At 41.8% G+C, this 18488-nt stretch overlaps 2 protein-coding genes across 4 annotated transcripts in view; both read left to right on the top strand.

The window, feature by feature from the left end:
- Nucleotides 1-7654, top strand: part of HSPA14 (heat shock protein family A (Hsp70) member 14) — a 37531-nt gene extending 29877 nt beyond the window's left edge. For both annotated transcript variants that reach the window (XM_060192208.1, XM_007532073.3), the window contains 2 exons: nucleotides 4740-4810; nucleotides 7438-7654. In XM_060192208.1, coding sequence (XP_060048191.1) covers nucleotides 4740-4810; nucleotides 7438-7516 — 150 coding nt within the window. In that variant the 3' untranslated portion in view covers nucleotides 7517-7654. The remainder of the gene's footprint in view (nucleotides 1-4739; nucleotides 4811-7437) is intronic.
- Nucleotides 7655-10369: 2715 nt separating this feature from the next.
- The window catches only part of SUV39H2 (SUV39H2 histone lysine methyltransferase), a 38098-nt gene continuing 29979 nt past the window's right edge, over nucleotides 10370-18488 (top strand). Inside the window, exons 1-2 of one of the 2 annotated variants that reach the window (XM_007532075.3) lie at nucleotides 10370-10499; nucleotides 13181-13326. In XM_007532075.3, the coding sequence (XP_007532137.1) occupies nucleotides 10469-10499; nucleotides 13181-13326 (177 nt within the window). In that variant the 5' untranslated portion in view covers nucleotides 10370-10468. The remainder of the gene's footprint in view (nucleotides 10500-13180; nucleotides 13327-18488) is intronic. The other variant, XM_007532074.3, reaches the window with a different exon arrangement.

Raw genomic sequence — 18488 nt, forward strand, 5'->3', positions numbered from 1 at the left:
CTGTTCAGTGTTTTGAATGCTGTCTGAATCAGGGTAAGTTTGCTTTCAAAATACCACATGCATATTTCATCTTGTATGGCCCTGTGTATCCTTTTAAAAGAGTGGAGTGGAGCCATGTTATTTGCTTAAAAATAAACTCAAGAATTATAGTCACATTAAAACACATACAGGGGCTAGTGAGATAACAGTTATGCAAAAGACTTTCTTGCCTAAGGCTCCAAGGTCCCAGGATCCATCCTTAACACCCCCATTAGCCAGAGTTGAGCAGTGCTCTGGTCTTTCTCTTTAACCTCTCTCTCTCCCTCTCTGTTTATCTTCATTTCTAGCTTAATAAAATAAAATAAATACATTATTTAAACATACACAGAACTGCAGAACTCTGTTTAAAAGTGTGATATAATTTGTGTTTAAATAAAAAGATAGCATGGGTTGGTCTGGGAGGTGATGCAGTGGCTAAGGCTCTACACGGAGTGTGAGAGCCTTAGTTTGATCCCCGGCAGCACATATACCAGACTGATGTCTGGTTCTTTCTCTCTCTCTCTCTCCTCCTACCTTTCTAATAAATAAATAAATTAAATAATCTTAAAAAAAAGAAAGAGGGAGTCGGGCTGTAGCGCAGTGGGTTAAGCGCAGGTGGCGCAAAGCACAAGGACCGGCATAAGGATCCCGGTTCGAACCCCGGCTCCCCACCTGCAGGGGAGTCCCTTCACAGGCGGTGAAGCAGGTCTGCAGGTGTCTATCTTTCTCTCCCCCTCTCTCTCTTCCCCTCCTCTCTCCATTTCTCTCTGTCCTATCCAACAATGACAACAACAATAACTACAACAATAAAACAACAAGGGCAACAAAAGGGAATAAATAAAATAAAATTTAAAAAAAAAAAAAAAAAAGAAAAAAGAAAGGATAGCATGGGTATGTGTGTGGGATGATTTGTGTTTGTCTTCGGATAGGTGTACCTATTTAGATATTCACATACAGATATAGAAAATATCTAGGTATATTAACTGTATTCAGAAAACTTAACAGTGGGTAAATTTTAATGTACCAAGAGAGTTCAGTTTTATTTTAGACACTATACTTATGTATTTTTTATGCATAACACAGAGTATGAGTATGAATGACTTTTATAGTAATATATATATAAAGAGAATATATAGTATTTTTAGTTTTGTGTCTGTTTTCTTTTTATTTATTATTGGATAGAGACAGAGAGAAATTGAGAGGTAGGAGGAGATAGAGAGACACCTGCAGCACTGCTTCACCACTTGTGAAGCTTTCCCCCTGCAGGTGGGGACCAGGGTCTTGAACCTGGATCCTTGTGCACTGTAATGTGTGTGCTCAACCAAATCTGCCACCACCTGCTCCCACTTACGTCTGTTTTCTAATTCCAAAAAAGAATAATGTAAACATACATATACAGCATGCCTTTGTGCCATCTCAGATTTAGTATATTGGAATCTATTGAGCAGAGTCCCTTCAGCTAGGAAAGCTGGTGCCCCCCCCCCGGGGGGGGGCTTCACTAGGGCCTTGTATCTGTACAATTCCACTGCTCCAGGCAGGCCTTTGAGAGAGGGGGAGGGTGAGAGAGGAGGGAGGGAGGAGGAGGAGGAGGAAAGGCACCACTGCACCATTCTTGAATCTTCCCTTTTTGTGGTGTTCCCATGTGGTTGGGGGCTCAAATCCAGGTCCTTGCACATGGTGAATTGTGTATTCTACTGGGTGAGCTCGCTTGGCATCCACAAACTAGGAAAGATTTTAAAAGCTCCTTCAGATGATTCTGCTCAGTACTAAGACAGGCAGTTTCCTTTGTACCAGATTTCTAAGCCTGGATGGCAATTTGGTATTTATTCCTTAGTTCCTCTCTTTTTATCACCTTTTTTCTGACTAAGCTACTACTGTTACTGTATCCTAACTTAGAGATTCCAGAAGAGTTTGACACTTAGCTTTGAACTTGGGTGTCCAGGGAAGAGGCTTAGCAGTGCATTCTTGTATACATGAGGCCTGGTTCTTTAAAACAAACAAACCACTAAATTTGGAAGAGAACCTTTGGGAGGAATAACCTGTTCTAGTCTCTTCATTTCATAGAGCACTTTTAGTACCTTGCTTAAGGTCATGTCTCTTGATATTGGCAAAATTTGAAGTCACTTCATGGGAGTCAGGTGGTAGCGCAGTGGGTTAAGCACAGGTAGCATAACACATAAGAACTGGCATAAGTATCCTGGTTCGAGCCCCCAGCTCCCCACCTGCAGGAGAGTCCCTTCACAGGCGGTGAAGCAGGTCTGCGGGTGTCTATCTTTTTCTCCCCCTCTGTCTTCTCCTCTCTCAATTTCTCTCTGTCCTATACAACAACAACTACAACAACAATAAAAAAAACAAGGGCAACAAAAGGGAAAATAAATAATTAAAGAAAAAGAAAAAAGAAAAGTCACTTCATGTTTGCTTTGTTGGCATACCTTCCTTTTGGAAAATTATGGGATTTTTGTCTCGCTTTAAAATGTGATCTTAGGGAGTTGGGTGGTAGCGCAGCAGGTTAAGTGCATGTGGCTCAAAGCACAAGGATAGGTTCAAGCCCCCGGATCCCCACATGCAGGGGAATTGCTTCACAGGTGGTAAAGCAGGTCTGCAGGTGTCTTTCTTTCTCTCCCCCTCTCTATCTTCCCCTCCTCTCTCCATTTCTTTCTATCCTATCTAACAATGACCATAATAACTACAACAATAAAAATTAAAACAAGGGAAACAAAAGTGAAAATATATAAATATAATATAAAAGTTTTAAAAATATGATCTTAATTGTTAAAAATAATTTTCCATATGCTTCTCTCTTCCTCTCTTTTTAATTTTTATTTTAATGAAAGATAGGTCAAAGCCTTGCTCAGCTCTGGCTCGTGGCAGTTCTGGAGACTGAACCTGGAACCTCAGAGGCATGCAAAGATTTTGCATAATCATTATGCTGTATCCCCAGCCTGCTGTATGCTTTTTTAAATGGAATTTCAAGGGTCCAGGTAGTGGCATACCTGGCAGAGCGTACATGTTACAATGCTCAAGGACCTGGGTTCAATTCCCTGGCCTCTACCTGCAAGGGGAAAGCTTCATGAATGGTGAAGCAGTGCTGTAGGTATCTCTCTTTTCCTATCTCCCCCATCCTCAATTTGTCTCTTATCTCTAGCTAATATATTTTTAAAATTTTTTAATTTTATTTATTTGATAGAGACAGCCAGAAATTGATAGGAAGGGGGATAGAGAGAGGGAGAGAGACATCTGCAGCACTGCTTCACCGCACGTGAAGCTTTCCCCCTGTAGATGAGGACTGGGGCTTGAAACCTGGGTCATTGTGCACTGTAATGTGTGCGCTCAATCAGGTGTGCTACCACCTGGCCCCCATAAAATGTATTTTTTAAGTTTTTTTTTAATTTTTTGATTTTCCCTTTTGTTGCTCTTCTTTAACATTGTTGTGGTTGTGGTTATTATTATTATTATTGATGTTGTTGTTGGATAGGAGAGAAATGGAGAGAGGAGGGGAAGACAGTGAGGGGGAGAGAAAGACAGACATCTGCAGACCTGCCTCACTGCTTGTGAAGTGACTCCCCTGCAGGTGAGGAGGGCCTCAAACCAGGATCCCTCCACCTGTCCTTCCCCTTTTTGCCACATGCGTTTAACCCGCTGTGCCACCGTCCGACCCCCCCCTTTTTTAACTTTTTAAAAAGTAGAATTTCCAGTACATTTTAAGTACTTGGATTTCTTTTTTTATTATTACTATTTATTCCCTTTTATTACCCTTGTTTTATTGTTGTTATTGATGTCATTGTTGTTGGATAGGACAGAGATAAATGGAGAGAGAAGAGGAAGACGGGGGGGGGGGGGGCAAGAAAGATAGACACCTCCAGCCCTCTTCACCGCTTGTGAAGCAACTCCTTTGCAGGTGGGGAGCCGGGGACTTGAACCCGGATCCTTACGCCCTTCCTTGTGCTTTGTGCCATGTGCGCTTAACCCCCTGCGCTACCGCCAACTCCCTATAGTACTTGCATTTCTTTTTTTTTTTTTTGCCTCCAGGGTTATTGCTGGGGCTCAGTGCCTGCACCGTGAATCCACTGCTCCTAGAGGCCATTTTTTCCCCATTTGTTGCCCTCGTTGTTGTAGCCTTGTTGTGGTTATTATTGTTGTTGTTGATGTCATTCGTTGTTGGATAGGGCAGAGAGAAATGGAGAGAGGAGGGGAAGACAGACAGGGAGAGAGATAGACACCTGCAGACCTGCTTCACCACCTGTGAAGCGACTCCCCTGCAGGTGAGGAGCCGGGGACTGGAACCGGGATCCTTACACCGGTCCTTGCCCTCTACGTCATGTGTGCTTAAGCTTAATCCACTGCGCTACTGCCCGACCCCCAGTACTTGCATTTCTTAAAGCATGCATATAATACTTAACAAAGTATAATTTACATGTCTTGGTAATGACTTAATTTGCAAAAAAGGAAAGATAAGTCTTTTCTAAGATTTTTTCACAGAAACAATCACTTTAATCTAGGATATAACATTTAAGAGGGACAGATAATGAATCATTATCTTAATATGCCTTCCTAGGAAGTATCTAGAGGATGAGAAGGCTTAATTCCTATTCTTAAAATTTTGTTCAATGGTAAGAGAATTGAAAATTTTATATAAGATATGGCCCATTGGAATGATTGATGCAGCATTTTTTTGTAAACTGTAATGTTTAATTGTCTTTGTATTGTTTTTACTTGGGCAGGTTGTACTCCAGGATTTAGATAAGAAAGAAAATGGATTGCGTGATATATTAGCTGTCCTTACTATGAAAAGGTATGAAATTAAGTTATTTCAGATGTTTAGAAAATTCACCAAAACCATATAGATCCGTTTTGTAGCTTTCTGACCCGTCACCCATAATCACTCTCAGAAGACCAACGTATTAAAAAGTTATAAATATTTCATTAGTGAATTAAATGTAATTTTCTAAACTTTACAAAGTTGAAACTTGCCATGCAAAAGGAAAAGGTTATTTTATTACTGCTATAGAAATCTCTCTGGGAAATAAATTACTAACTATATCCAACCATTAAATTTCTCTAAAAATAGTTCATACATATCATTGTTTTGCAGATAAATTGTTACCAGCTTAACACTAGGGACAACTGATTCCATCAGTCATACAGAGCAAGATGATCAAATTGTTAGGATGGGTTTGCATTGCCCTATACTTGAAAATGACATGAAAATGGCATGATGCACCTGAGTTTAGATTGATTTTTTAATTTATTTTTTAATCTTTTTTATTTCTTTATTATTGTCTTTATTTATTGGATAGAGATAGCCAGAAATCGAGAGGAAAGTGGGGGAAGAGAGGGAGAGAGACACCTGCAACACTGATTGACCATTCCTGAAGCTTTCCCCCTGCAGGTGGGGACTGGGTTCTTGAGCCTGGGTCTTTGTGCATTGTAACATGTGCGCTCAACCAGCTGTACCACCACCTGGCCCCTGACTTTTTTTTTTTTTTTTTAATATCAGATATAAGGGGAGGGGGCCAGTGAGAGGGAACACCATGTACCACTGGCACATGTACTGCTAGGGGTTGAACCTGGGACCTCATGCTTATCCAGTGACTTGTCTACTGTATACCTATTGGACCACTAGACATAGATTAAGTCTTAAACCCAAGATACATATCTTAGTGAGTTTTTAAGGAATACAGTGGCCTAGGACGAAGTTTCTAAGAACAATTCACCTTAAAATAGCATATGAGTGGGCCAGGTAGTTGTGTACTTGGTTAAGCCCAAGGACTCTAGTTTGAGCCCCCGCTCCCCACCTGCAGGGGGGATGCTTCACAAGTGGTAAAGCAGGTCTGCAAGTGTCTATCTCTTTTTCTCCGTCTCTTTTTTTTTAATTTTTTATTAGTGATTAAGTAATTATTTACAAAATCATAAGGTAATAGGGGTATAATTCCACACCATTCCCACCACCAGAGTTCTGTGTCCCCATTCCTTTCCAGCAGAAACTGCAGTAGTTTCCCCAAGGTCACAGATATGAGTTGGCTTTATGTCTATATCTATCTACCTTTGTCCCTTTTTCTTTTTAAAAAATTTTGTTAATGATTTACAAAATTTACAAGATACCAGGTATAATTCTGCACCATTCCCACCACCAGAGTTCTGTATCCCCCTTCCCTCCATTGGAAGCTATTAGTATACATATTTATCTTTTTTTTTTTTTATGGCCCTGCCCACTTCCCTTCCAAGTCATAGTCACACCTATTACACCAAGCATCTTTCCTCTTCTCTCTCTGGGTCCTGATAGAGTTGGAGTTCAGAGCCCTCTGGTCATCTTCCCGTATCATTTTCTGCTGCTATGGGAGTATGGACCAAAATTCTTTTGGGGGTGCATAAGGTGGGAGTTCTGGCTTCTATGACTGCTTCTCCACAGGCATAGGCATTGGCAGGTTGATCTGGATCCCAAACTTGTTTGTATCTTTCCCTAGTGGAGTAGGGCTCTAGAGAGGTGAAGTTCAGTGACACATTGGTGAAGTCTTCTGCCCAGGGAAGTTAGGATGGAATCACAGCATCTGCAACTTAGTTGCTGAAATGCAGTAAGATATAAACCAGGACAAAATGATTAATGGACATAGAAACCAAAAAGTAGGAATAGAGCAGATGAGAATAGGAATTTTAGGGCAGAAAGAAGCTAGGAAGTCTGTTTTAAGTATGTTCCTAGAGACTCATGACTTCCATAGTTTTTGCTTAAGTTTGATAGCTAACATGGAGGTGGACAAAAATATTGTCTGGGAAGATGGTGTCATAGTTGAGAATAGGGCTAGAAAGTTGGATTAGGAAGAGAGTAGTAGCTCCCAGATTTGAAGAAAATACATAAATACAATCATTTACCCCATTAACCTGATCCACAGCCCATATATATTCATATTTAGCACAGAAGCCTGTGTAGCTTCTGAGTCCCTTTCCATCTAAGCTGGCAGTTCATGGTCACAGCTGAGAACATTCTAGGTTGCACTCATTTCCAGACCAGTCTTCTTCAAGTAGCAGGGCAGAATGACTTTTAGAGAGTGGGATAGTCCCTACCATTGCTACAAGTTTCTGGAGTTGTTCCATGAGAGGGCTTATGATGATATTCCTGATGGAAGTGACCAGTGATGCTGGTCTCTCCCTTTCATTTCCCCCTCCTCTCTCAATTTCTTTTTGTTCTATCTAATAAAAGTTAGAAAGAAAAAGAAATGGCTGCCAGGAGCAGTGAATTCATAGTGCTGACATCAAGCCCTGCCCCAGTCATAACCCTGGTGGTGGGGGGGGGGGGGGGTGAGCCAAAAAAAAAACATGATATACTAAGCTCAAAGAATTTCATGTTTATTCAGAGCTATTAAATCCTAAATGATTTTGTTTTTATAAAATGAGCTAATGAAATGTTACTCATTTTTTGTTTAGGGATGGATCATTACATGTGACTTGCACAGATCAAGAGTCTGGAAAATGTGAAGCAGTCACCATTGAGGTGGCATCATAGTGTTTCAGTGAAACCATGAATTTTTTTTTAGAATTAGAATATCAACATTGGTTTTGTTTATAAATGTTGTTTATACTAAAATGCTTTTTGGATGAGCTGTACAATCTATGTTTCTATTAAAGTCCAGTACATTGGTAAGTGTTACGGTATTTTTGTTGTCATTTAAAATGAATAGGAAATTTTAAAGAAATTTAAAAATAAATAAAAATAAAATGAATAGGAAATTTAAGGAACTTTTTTTTCTTTTGCCTCCAGTTGCTGGGGCTCAGAGCTGGCACTACAATTCACTGCTTCTGGCAAACATTTTTCCTTTTTCATTTTATTAGATAGGACAGAAAAATTTAGAGATGATAGGCAGACAGAGAGAGTGAGACCTGCAGACCCTCTTCACCCACTGCAGGTGGGAAGCGGGGTTTTGAACCCAGGCCCATGTGTGTATCCTTTTGCATAGTACTTTGTGGACTTAACTGGGTGTGCCACCGCCTGGCCCCTTAAGAAACTTTTTCTGTCATGAAGCTAATTAGAATTAAGTTTTTGAGTTGATAGAAATTTTATTAGAGTGGTCCAGGAGGTAGCTCAGTGGATAAGGCATTAGACTCTCAAGCATGAGGTCCTGAGTTCAATCCCCAGCAGCACATGTACCAGAATGATGTCTGGTTCTCTCTCTCTCTCTCCCTGTATTGCTCATTAATAAATAAAATCTTTTAAAAAATGTTTTTTTAAAAAAGAAATTTTATTAGAAGTCTAAAACTGTCTACAATTTTCCAAGAAGTCTGTTATTAAGAGGACATTTGGAAAAATCTAACATTAAATGAAATGTAAAATAAATAGTACTCAAATTTAGCAGTTATGTACCTAACACATATGTAGAAAAATGCTGAGGTGGCACAGTGGATAAAATATTGGATTCTCTAAGCATGAGGCCCTGGGTTTGATCCCTGTCATTCCATGTGCCAGAGTGATGATCTGGTTCTATTTCCCTCTCCCCCCCTCCCCCACACACAAGTAAATGTTTAGCTGTGGTTTTTGTGGAAAAAACATGAGGATACTTTTTATTTTTATTTTTTGGCACCCAGGTTATTACTGGGGTTTAACTCTACCATTCTTGGTGGATGAATTTTGCTCCTTTTTGATACAGGGTGAGAGACAGGTATTAAACATGCATCACTAATGTGTCACACCTAAAGCTTCCCTCTTACAGGTGGGGACCTGGGGCTTGAATCTAGTGTGCCCTCTCCAGCTCCATGAAGACAGGGTGTCATTTTTGGTTTTGTTTTCTTGTCCAATATTGTATTTCAAGCACCTGGCACTAGAACTGCAAAAATACTTCTGAATGAAGTCTTGAAGCCTAGTGAGCCAAAGGGAGAGTGGCATAAAATAAGGTTAGTGACACAGGATTCACATGACATAAGGTGTCACTGATTTATGTATGTATGTATTTATGTAAACAGAAGTTAGAAAGCAAATTGGTTCCAGGCACACAAAGACCCTTGTCACCACATGGGAGTATCTGCAGTGGGAAAAGCTAGACTAGAAGTGTTGTGGGTGTTTCTTCTCTTTTCATCTCATGGGTGGGCAGGGCGTTTGGGCTAGGGCTATAGATGATCCCAGAAATCATTTGGTTTTGCTCTGCCGAGACCACTGCAGGGGGAAACACAAGATACAGTAAATCTGTGCTTTCTTTTTTTCACATGAGGTGCTATTTAAGTTTAATTTTGTTTTGTTTTACACAGCACTAAAGCAGTGCTCAGCTTTGGCTTATGATGGCGTTCTGGGGATCCAACCTGGGATCTCAAGAGCTCAGACATGCGAATCTTTTGCATACAATTATGCTATCTTCTCCAGCTTAGCTGATAATTTTGTGTGGCTCTTGACAGAAAAAAGTTTTCCCCAACCCTACTGTTATCTAGAGAAAAGAAAAAAGAAATCTCTCCAAAGTTATCTTCATATATATATATATATATATATATATATATATATATATGTTAAATATTGCTTTATAGATTGACAGTATTTCATGATAGACGGGAGAATTTAAGGGTTTATGTTTACTTCCAATATTTTAATTATGTTTTCATACCATTTCTATGTGGGCTTTTCATTTTCTGATTCTTGGTAGAAAGTCGAATGGCTTCTGACGTTTTCACAAGATACATTTACAGTAGTCACCATGGATACAGTGAAAGGAATGAATACGTGTGGGTGAAGATCAGGACCTGGAGTTGTCTTCAGGACCTGCGAGTTAGGCAGCCTCTGCACAGCCAGTTCTATTAGAGCGCTGGATTCAATCCGCCATTTGAATCAGTCCCAGGATGTCTCCCCGTGCCCATCCCAGTGTGAGGAGCACCGAGCCAGATTAGTGTTGGTTTATGCAGTGCGGAACATTAATTCAACAGGCGCTTTAAGTACCAGCACCCAGTCACACCCACCCAATCTGGACTCTGCGGGTGGGATCGGCCACAAACAGCTTAAGTAGGTGCGGCAGCGCCGGCCAGTGGCGGGGAAGGATACCACTTTGGTGGACGCCGGGGGCGGAGGAAACTCTCTGCACTTAGGACTCGCGGGGGGACCTAAATTGTGCATCAGATGTCGAGTGCGCAGGTAAAGAAAAAACGAAGGTCAGGGACCAGATACCTGAACTCCGAGAAAAGGCAGAAAACGCCCCCAGACCACAGTTCTGGTCTTCTCATCCAGTCCCTGAACAGACAGCCGCACCCCACCCTCCTCCCTTCAGGCCCCGCCCCTCTGCCCATGGGCCCAGATCCTCCGAGCGCCGCGGCACTGAGCGCAGGCGCGTTCGCCGCTGCCGCCCGGTCGGCCTTCTATGACGTCAGGACGCCTCGCGGGTTCCACGAGGGGTCCCGGCTTCCAGCGCGGGCTGGCGGGGGCGGAGCGTCGGGCCAGCTGAGCTATCGGCTTGGACCGCGCCAGTTTGAATGAAAGCGCCTCAAGATGGCGGCAGCGGCGTCCAAGGCGCGTGGAGGTGAGGGCTGGGCAGCGGCGCTTCTCGCGACGCCGCGGCCTCCACGCAAACCCCCGAGGCTCAGGACGCGGGACCCGCCGATCAGAACGCGCCGCGGCCGCACGCCGCCTCCCACGAGCCCGACACCCGGGCCCCAGACGCGCTCCGCCTCCGCGCCGGGCAGTCACCTCAGGGCACCCCGCGCAGCCCCCGGGCGCGGCCCGCCTCTCCTCGCACCCAGCAGCTGCGCGCCAGTGGCCAGGGCCGCCGTGCTGAGGTACTGGGGTGGCCGCATCTCGGGGAGGTCCCCGGGGGGCGCGGCGTCTTCAAGCGCCAGGCCAAACCCCTTTGTGACTGTCGGAGCGGGACGGGGCGCTCGGACTGGCGTGGAGCGAGGGCTGTGCGGTGGTGAGCATGCCACCTCCGTGTCGGGGGTGGGGGGAAGAAACGTGAGCCCGAGTACGAACGCTAGGACGGCTCCAAAGTGGGGGCGCCCCCATTTCGGACGCACGAGGAGATTAAGGACCTCCTTAGAGAGCAGCCCGGTAGGTGGGTATTTTGAAGATAATAGCTCTGGCCTGCGATGATTTTCACTGTGCCCCTCCCCCAAGCCCCATAACCTGTGTTACGTGGGTGCAGAAGAGCGGGCCGGTGTCCTGGGGAGACGCGAAAGAGGGTGCCCCTCCGCGGAGGACGGGCGGCTCGGCGGGATCCCGAACGTGGAGGTGTGTCCGTCCTCCCGCACGTCGAGGAGGATTCCTGGCTTTCCCATCGGGGTGGGGGGGTGCGGTCGTGAAATGTCTCCGCGCAGGTGGATTCCTGGTCTACGTTAAGGAATAGTCGGTTTGCAGTTTATGTTCCGACTTTGGTTTCTCCGTCGAGGGTGTGTCTTAAATCCTCCTGGTAACTTCGGCCAGACGAAGGTGTTGAGAGCAGCAAGCACCTTGCGTAGAGGGTCTAGAGATAGCCTCGGTGCACTGGATCAGCATAATGAGCTTAGCTTCACCCAGAGCATCTTGAAGTTTTGCAAATGAGAGGGGCAGGAGGGGGGTCGTACCTCTTGTACCGCTTTCCTACTCCCGACCCCACATCGCCACCCCAATGTAAGCAAACTTTCCCCCCAATTTTTTTTGGGGGGAGCGCCTTTCACCTTTTTTTTTTTTTGGTCTAGAATTAAGACTCCTTCGTAGGACGTGGGAGTGGTAATCACACTACAAAGTTAGAAACAATGCAGGCCACGTGTGAGGTGGGGAGAGTGAAGGCTATCAGAATATCTGTGTTCCCTGGAAATGAGCTCAAAGCAAAAAGTTATCACAGCTGCCTTGGAAAGCTAATGGGTAGAGCTTGTGTTTACTGATAGTTTTTGCTTGGTAACCGATTTACTCCAACCCTCAGATTTTTCTCAATGAATCTGAAGTTGGATGGCAATGTCACTGAAGTCTAGCTTAGGGATCTAGCAGAGGCTAGGGCAGATGGCCCTTGATATTTTACAGTACTTACCACAGCACTGACCAGAAAACAAGTTTGCTTATTTCTAGAAATCAATTTGTGTTGCTTTATTATTATTATTATTATTATTATTATTTATTATAAAGCACAGCTCAGTTTTTAGCTTATGGTGGTGCAGGGATTGAACCTGAAACCTCCAAATCTTAAGCATGAGTGTTTGCGTAACCATTATGCCATCTCTCCCACTAGGTGTTAATTTTATTTAAAATGCAATATGTCAGCATACAGATCATAGAAATGGGAGGGCACTAGTTACTTTTTTTTTAATTGAGAGGAGAGGGGGAGACCTGCAGACCTACTTCACTTACGAAGCGCCCATCCTGCAGGTGGGGAGCAAGGGTTCAAACCCTGGTCCTTGCACATGGTAACATGTACGCTTAACCAAGTGCACCACTACCCAGCTCCCCTAGTTACTGACTTACATGATCAGCTGGTTTCAAACTTGATATGTGGATTGTGTAAATTGAATCTCCTTGGTGATTTGAGGGCTTTAAAAGCAACACAGGAAGTGAGTTTTATGCAAGTCAGTGCATTCTTGTTGTTGGTGTCAGTATACTATTGGATTTTTTTCACCACCACACACTGTAGCATGGACAAAGTAATAGTTAAACTTTTCATGCAGCATTCCAAAGTGGGAAGAGTACAGTGTAAGATAGAGTAGACAGTTATAGCACTGTATTTCACTGTATTTCAGTTCCTATCCTTCAACTAAGGGGGAAAGTTACTTTTTAGAAAATAATGCAATTGTATTTTTAAATGTAATGTATACCAAACAATAAGTATTATCTTAGAGATTCACATCTTACTGAAACAGCAGTTACATTCTGTATGGGACATAATGGCAAATCAAAAGCAGTACTCCTGTTAACCGTTGCATCTATATGTAATCCTAAAATTTTTTAGGTATATGAAACATTTTGCTCAAGTGACATAGTAGAAATTGACATCACTTTACATTATTAGATACCATATTACCATAATATACTAAATATTCAAGACCAATTTACTAGGATAACTAAATGTAATACTTTTTCATTAAAACAGATAAATGGTTTCTTGCATATGAATTTTCAGCCCTGTAAAATTATCAGCTGATGGGTGGGGACATAAAGGTCTTAAGTTTTTCTTTCTTTGTTTTTATATTTAATTTAATAGCTATTTCATTAGTAAAGAATTCTATTTTCTTATTATAGCTTGGTGTGTGCCTTGCCTAGTTTCACTTGATACTCTTCAGGAATTATGTAGAAAAGAAAAGCTCACATGTAAATCGATTGGAATCACCAAAAGGAATCTAAACAATTATGAGGTGGAATACTTGTGTGACTACAAGGTAGTAAAGGTAAGGCAAATACCTAGTCCTTTAACAAAGACGTAATTAGACCAGTTCAGTGTTTCTTAATCTCTGTAGCTTAAAAGGAACCTTTAAAATAAACAAAACTATTTGGAATGTTTAAAATTCTAGTGAGAAGTGGATAAAGGCATTGGACTCTTCAAGTATAAGGTCCTTCAAGTATGAGGTTTGATCCCTGGCATTTGCATACGCCAAAATGATGCTCTGGTTCTTTCTTGTGTTAGTAAATACAGTGTTTTTAATGTTTAAAACTCTAAGCCTTAATAAATTTATATTTCTTAACTGCATTGCCAAATAATAATGAGAAGATTTTGAAGTGTAAATGTGTTTGCATTGCTGTATCATTCCACCTACAACTCTTGATTATCTCTAACTAGATTACCCAAACAGATATTTTATCTCAGATTAGTGTCTCCTGTCATTCATTTATTCCAGAGTGATATTTCCTCACTATCAACTGAGAGAAATCTAGAAATTCTGACTAGTTTTAGTATTATAGAATCTGCTTCAAAAGTCTCTCCATTTGTATTTCCTGCCATCACATCAAACTCCATATACCATACCAATGAGGTTCGGTGTTAAAATAGAATAGTCTGGATAGTCTGGAGTCCAGCCATTTCTAGCCTTCCCTTAGTGCCTTGTCCACAAAGTTGTCTTACTTTATTCCTAGTCCTTTTCTTTTTTTAATTTTTTAAAATTTTTTTATTGCCTATTAATATTACGTTATTGCCTATTAATATTACGTTACAAAATTGTAGGACTACACCACCAAAGTTCTGTATCCCCACCCTCCCACCTCCCAAAAGATAACCACCATAGTTCTCACAAGTCTTAGTTTGCTTGCTTCTGTTTGTTTTTTGGGCTTGGGTTTGGTTATGATTATTTATCTTCGGCAAGTTCATGTGAATCAGATCTCTAGAGTCCACATATGAGTGATATGTTGTCTGATAGTTGTCTTTCATCTCTTTCCTAATTCCTTTAACTATTACAGAGATGATCTAAGAAAGTTAAAATCTAAACCTTACACTACATTTTTAAAATTCTTATTATATTTGATAGAACTAGAGAAATTGAGAGGGGAAGGAGAGATAGGAAGTTGGACAGACACCTGCAGCACTACTTTACCACTTGTTAAGCTTACCCCCTTGCAGGTGGGGATGAAGATTTGAACCTAGGTCCTTGTGTATGGTAATGTGCGTGCTCAGCCAGGTGTGCCACCACCAGGCTCCCCTTACAATTTATTTTTCTTTTAGAAGGGCTTGGGGGGTGTTTTCCTAGAATTTTTTTATTTTTTAATTTTATTTATTTATTATTGGATAGAGACAGATTAAGAGGGAAGGGGGAGATAGAGGGAGAGAGGCACCTGCAGCTCTACTTCACCACTTGTGAAGCTTTCCCACTGCAGGTGGAGACCAAGGGCTTGAACCTGGGCCCTCAAGCACTGTAGCAAGGGCTCTTAACCAGGTGTACCACCACCTGGCCCTCCATAATTACATTTTTAAGTAACTCACCTCTTTGTTTCCTCTCCAAGAACTCTTATTTTGAACTTGAATCTGTTATTTCTTCCAAATAAATGAATCAGGAATTCTCTGTTTTCTTTATCTTCCAATGTTGTCATTATATCTAGTTCTTCCTCTAAAGCATCATCCACATTTTGGTTATCACTGCCTCCTCCATTTCAGTAGGATTTTTTTTTTTTCCTCCAGGGTTATTGCTGGGCTCCGTGCCTGCACCATGAATCCACCGCTCCTGGAGGCCATTCCCGCCCCCCCTTTTTTTTTTGTTGCCCTAGTTGTTGCAGCCTCGCTGCGGTTATTATTGCCATTGTTGACGTTGCTTCGTTGTTGGATAGGACAGAGAGAAATGGAGAGAGTAGGGGAAGACAGAGAGAGAGGGGAGAGAAAGATAGACACCTGCAGACCTGCTTCACCGCCCGTGAAGTGACTCCCCTGCAGGTGGGGAGCCTGGGGCTCAAACCGGGATCCCTACATGGTTCCCTGCGCCTTGCGCCACGTGCGCTTAATCAGTAGGATTTTATAAGCAAACATTTTTAACTGCACTCAAGCCTACATCTCCATTCATAAGCTCTGGCCTGACCAATCTAGAGGAGTGTATCATTTAATCATGCATATTCTATAACAGTTCATTTTTTTTTTTTTGCCTCCAGGGTTATTGCTGGGGCACTCAGTGCCTGCACTATGAATCCACTGTTCCTGAAGGCTCTTTTTTTTCCTTTTTGTTGCCCTTGTTTATTGTTGCTATTGCTGTCGTTGTTGGATAGGACAGAGAGAAATCAAGAGAGGAGGGAAAGAAAGAGACCTGCAGACCTGTTTCACCGTGACCCCCTGCAGTTGGGGAGGGGGGGCTCCAACTGGGATCCTTATGCTGGTCCTACACTTCTCACCATGTGCACTTAACTGCTGCGCTGCTGCCCGTCCCCCAACAGTTTATCTTTTCACACTGTTTAATTCTGTTTGGCACACTTTTTTTCTTTTCCCATTCTTACCAGAAACTTTCTAAATTTGCATTACTTTTCAGAACCTTTCTTACTCTACCTCACCCTCTTATATTCAGGTAAAGATTTCTATTTTAGTGAACACTAGGATCCTTCAAATCTAGCCTCTCAACTTTCAACTGCTTATTCCTTTAGACATGTTATATTCTTTCCTACACATCTCCTTTAGAACATAGCTGAATCTGTGATATCTTTTTGTAAAAGGCAAAAGGTTTATGTGATTTGAAGAGAAATCAGACTATTACAAGGCACCTTTTTCCTGCTGATTTTATCATTTGGTAAACTTATTCAGATCTTTTCCTAATTCTCAGAAATCTTGACCTTGTCTCCCCACGCAAGCAAGTATTTTCTGTCTTTACCTTTAATTTCATTTTATACTAGTTTTTAAAGCATCATTATTGAGCAATAATTTACATGATAGAATTCACCCATTTAAAGTATACAACTCGAAGCTTCTTTAGTATACTCAGAGTTGTACAACCTTCAACAAGGTAGCTCACCATGGAAGAATACTTGCTTTGCTACATACTTGACCCATGTTGGAGCCAGGGCCCCAGTGCACTGGGGAAGCTTGGATGCTATACTTTCTTCCATCTCTGTCACTCGGCCTGAAAAAGCCAGTCCAGCCAGAGCAGTGAAGCCCCAGCAACAACAAATTCTATTTTAAGTATATATATTCTTTTTTTATTTGTTATCAGGGTTATCGATGGGACTTGGTGCCGGCACTATGAATCCACTGCTCCCAATGACTGTTTTTTCCTTCTATTTTTTTTAATCTTTATTTATTTATTTTTATTTCTTTATTGGGGAATTAATGTTTTACATTCAACAGTAAATACAATAGTTTGTACATGCATAACATTCCCCAGTTTCCCATTTAACAATACAACCCCCACTAGGTCCTCTGAATCCTTCTTGGACCTGTATTCTCCCCACCCATCCACCCCCACCCCGCCCCAGAGTCTTTTGGTGCGATATGCCAATTACATTTCAGGTTCTACTTGTGTTTTCTTTTCTGATCTTGTTTTTCAACTTCTGCCTGAGAGTGAGATCATCCCATATTCATACTTATGTTTCTGACTTATTTCACTCAACATGAATTTTTCAAGGTCCATCCAAGATCGACTGAAAACGGTGAAGTCACCATTTTTTACAGCTAAGTAGTATTCCATTGTGTATATATACCACAACTTGCTCAGCACTCATCTGTTGTTGGACACCTGGGTTGCTTCCAGGTTTTAGCTGTTACAAATTGTGTTGCCAAGAACATATGTGTACACAGATCTTTTTGGATGGATGTGTTGGGTTCCTTAGGATATATCCCCAGGAGAAGAATTGCAGGGTCATAGGGTAGGTCCATTTCTAGCCTTCTGAGAGTTCTCCAGACTGTTCTCCACAGAGGTTGGACCAATTGACATTCCTACCAGCAGTGTAGGAATGTCAATTCCCCACACCCTCTCCAGCATTTGCTGCTGTTACATTTCCTGATGTATGACATTCTCACAGGAGTGAAGTGATATCTCATTGTTGTCTTGATTTGCATTTCTCTGACAATCAGAGACTTGGAGCATTTTTTCATGTGTTTGTCGGCGTTTTGGATCTCTTCTGTGGTGAATATTCTGTCCAAGTCCTCCCCCCATTTTTGGATGGGGTTATTTGTTGTCTTGTTGAGTTTGGCGAGCTCTTTATATATATGTTGGTTATTAAACTCTTATCTGATGTATGACATGTAAAGATCTTCTCCCATTCTGTGAGGGGTCTCTTGGTTTGGGTAGTGGTTTCCTTTGCTGTGAAAAAGCTTTTTAATTTGATATAGTCCCGTAGCTTTATACTTGCCTTAGTCTTCTTTGTAATTGGATTCGTTTCACTGAAGAGGTCTTTAAAATTTATGTGGAAAAGAGTTCTGCCAATATTTTCCTCTAAGTATCTGATAGTTTGTGGTCTAACATCCAAGTCCTTGATCCACTTGAAATTTACTTTTGTATTTGGTGAAATACAGTGATTCAGTTTCATTCTTCTGCATATTTCCACCCATTGTTTCCAGCACCATTTGTTGAAGAGACTCTACTTTCCCCATTTAATAGTCTGGGCCCCCTTTGTCAAAGATTTGATGTCCATAGGTGTGGGGGCTCACTTCTGGGCTCTCAATTCTACTCCACAGGTCAGTGTGTCTGTTCATGTTCCAGTACTAAGCAGTTTTGATGACAATGGCCCTATAATACAGTTTGAAATCTGGGAGTGTGATGCCTCCGGTTCTGTTCTTTCTTCTCAAGATTGTTTTGGCAATTCTAGGTCTTTTCTGGTTCCAGATAAACATTTGTAGGCATATTCTATTCTCCTAAAAAGTGTGCTTGGGATCTTGATGGGCATAGCATTAAATGTGTAGATGGCTATGGGTAATATATTCATTTTGATGATGTTAATTCTTCCAACCCATGAACATGGAATATCTTTCCACTTCTTTGTGTCTTTTTCAATTTCTTTGAGTAGTGACTCATAATTTTCAGTATACAAGTCTTTCACTTCTTTGGTTAGATTTACTCCTAGATATATTATTGTTTTTGTTGCTATAGTAAAAGGAATTGATTTCTGGATTTCAATTTCTTCTAACTTAGTGTTTGCATAGAGGAATGCC

Source organism: Erinaceus europaeus, chromosome 6 (assembly GCF_950295315.1).
Source record: "Erinaceus europaeus chromosome 6, mEriEur2.1, whole genome shotgun sequence".
In the NCBI taxonomy this organism is placed as follows: Eukaryota; Metazoa; Chordata; class Mammalia; order Eulipotyphla; family Erinaceidae; genus Erinaceus; species Erinaceus europaeus.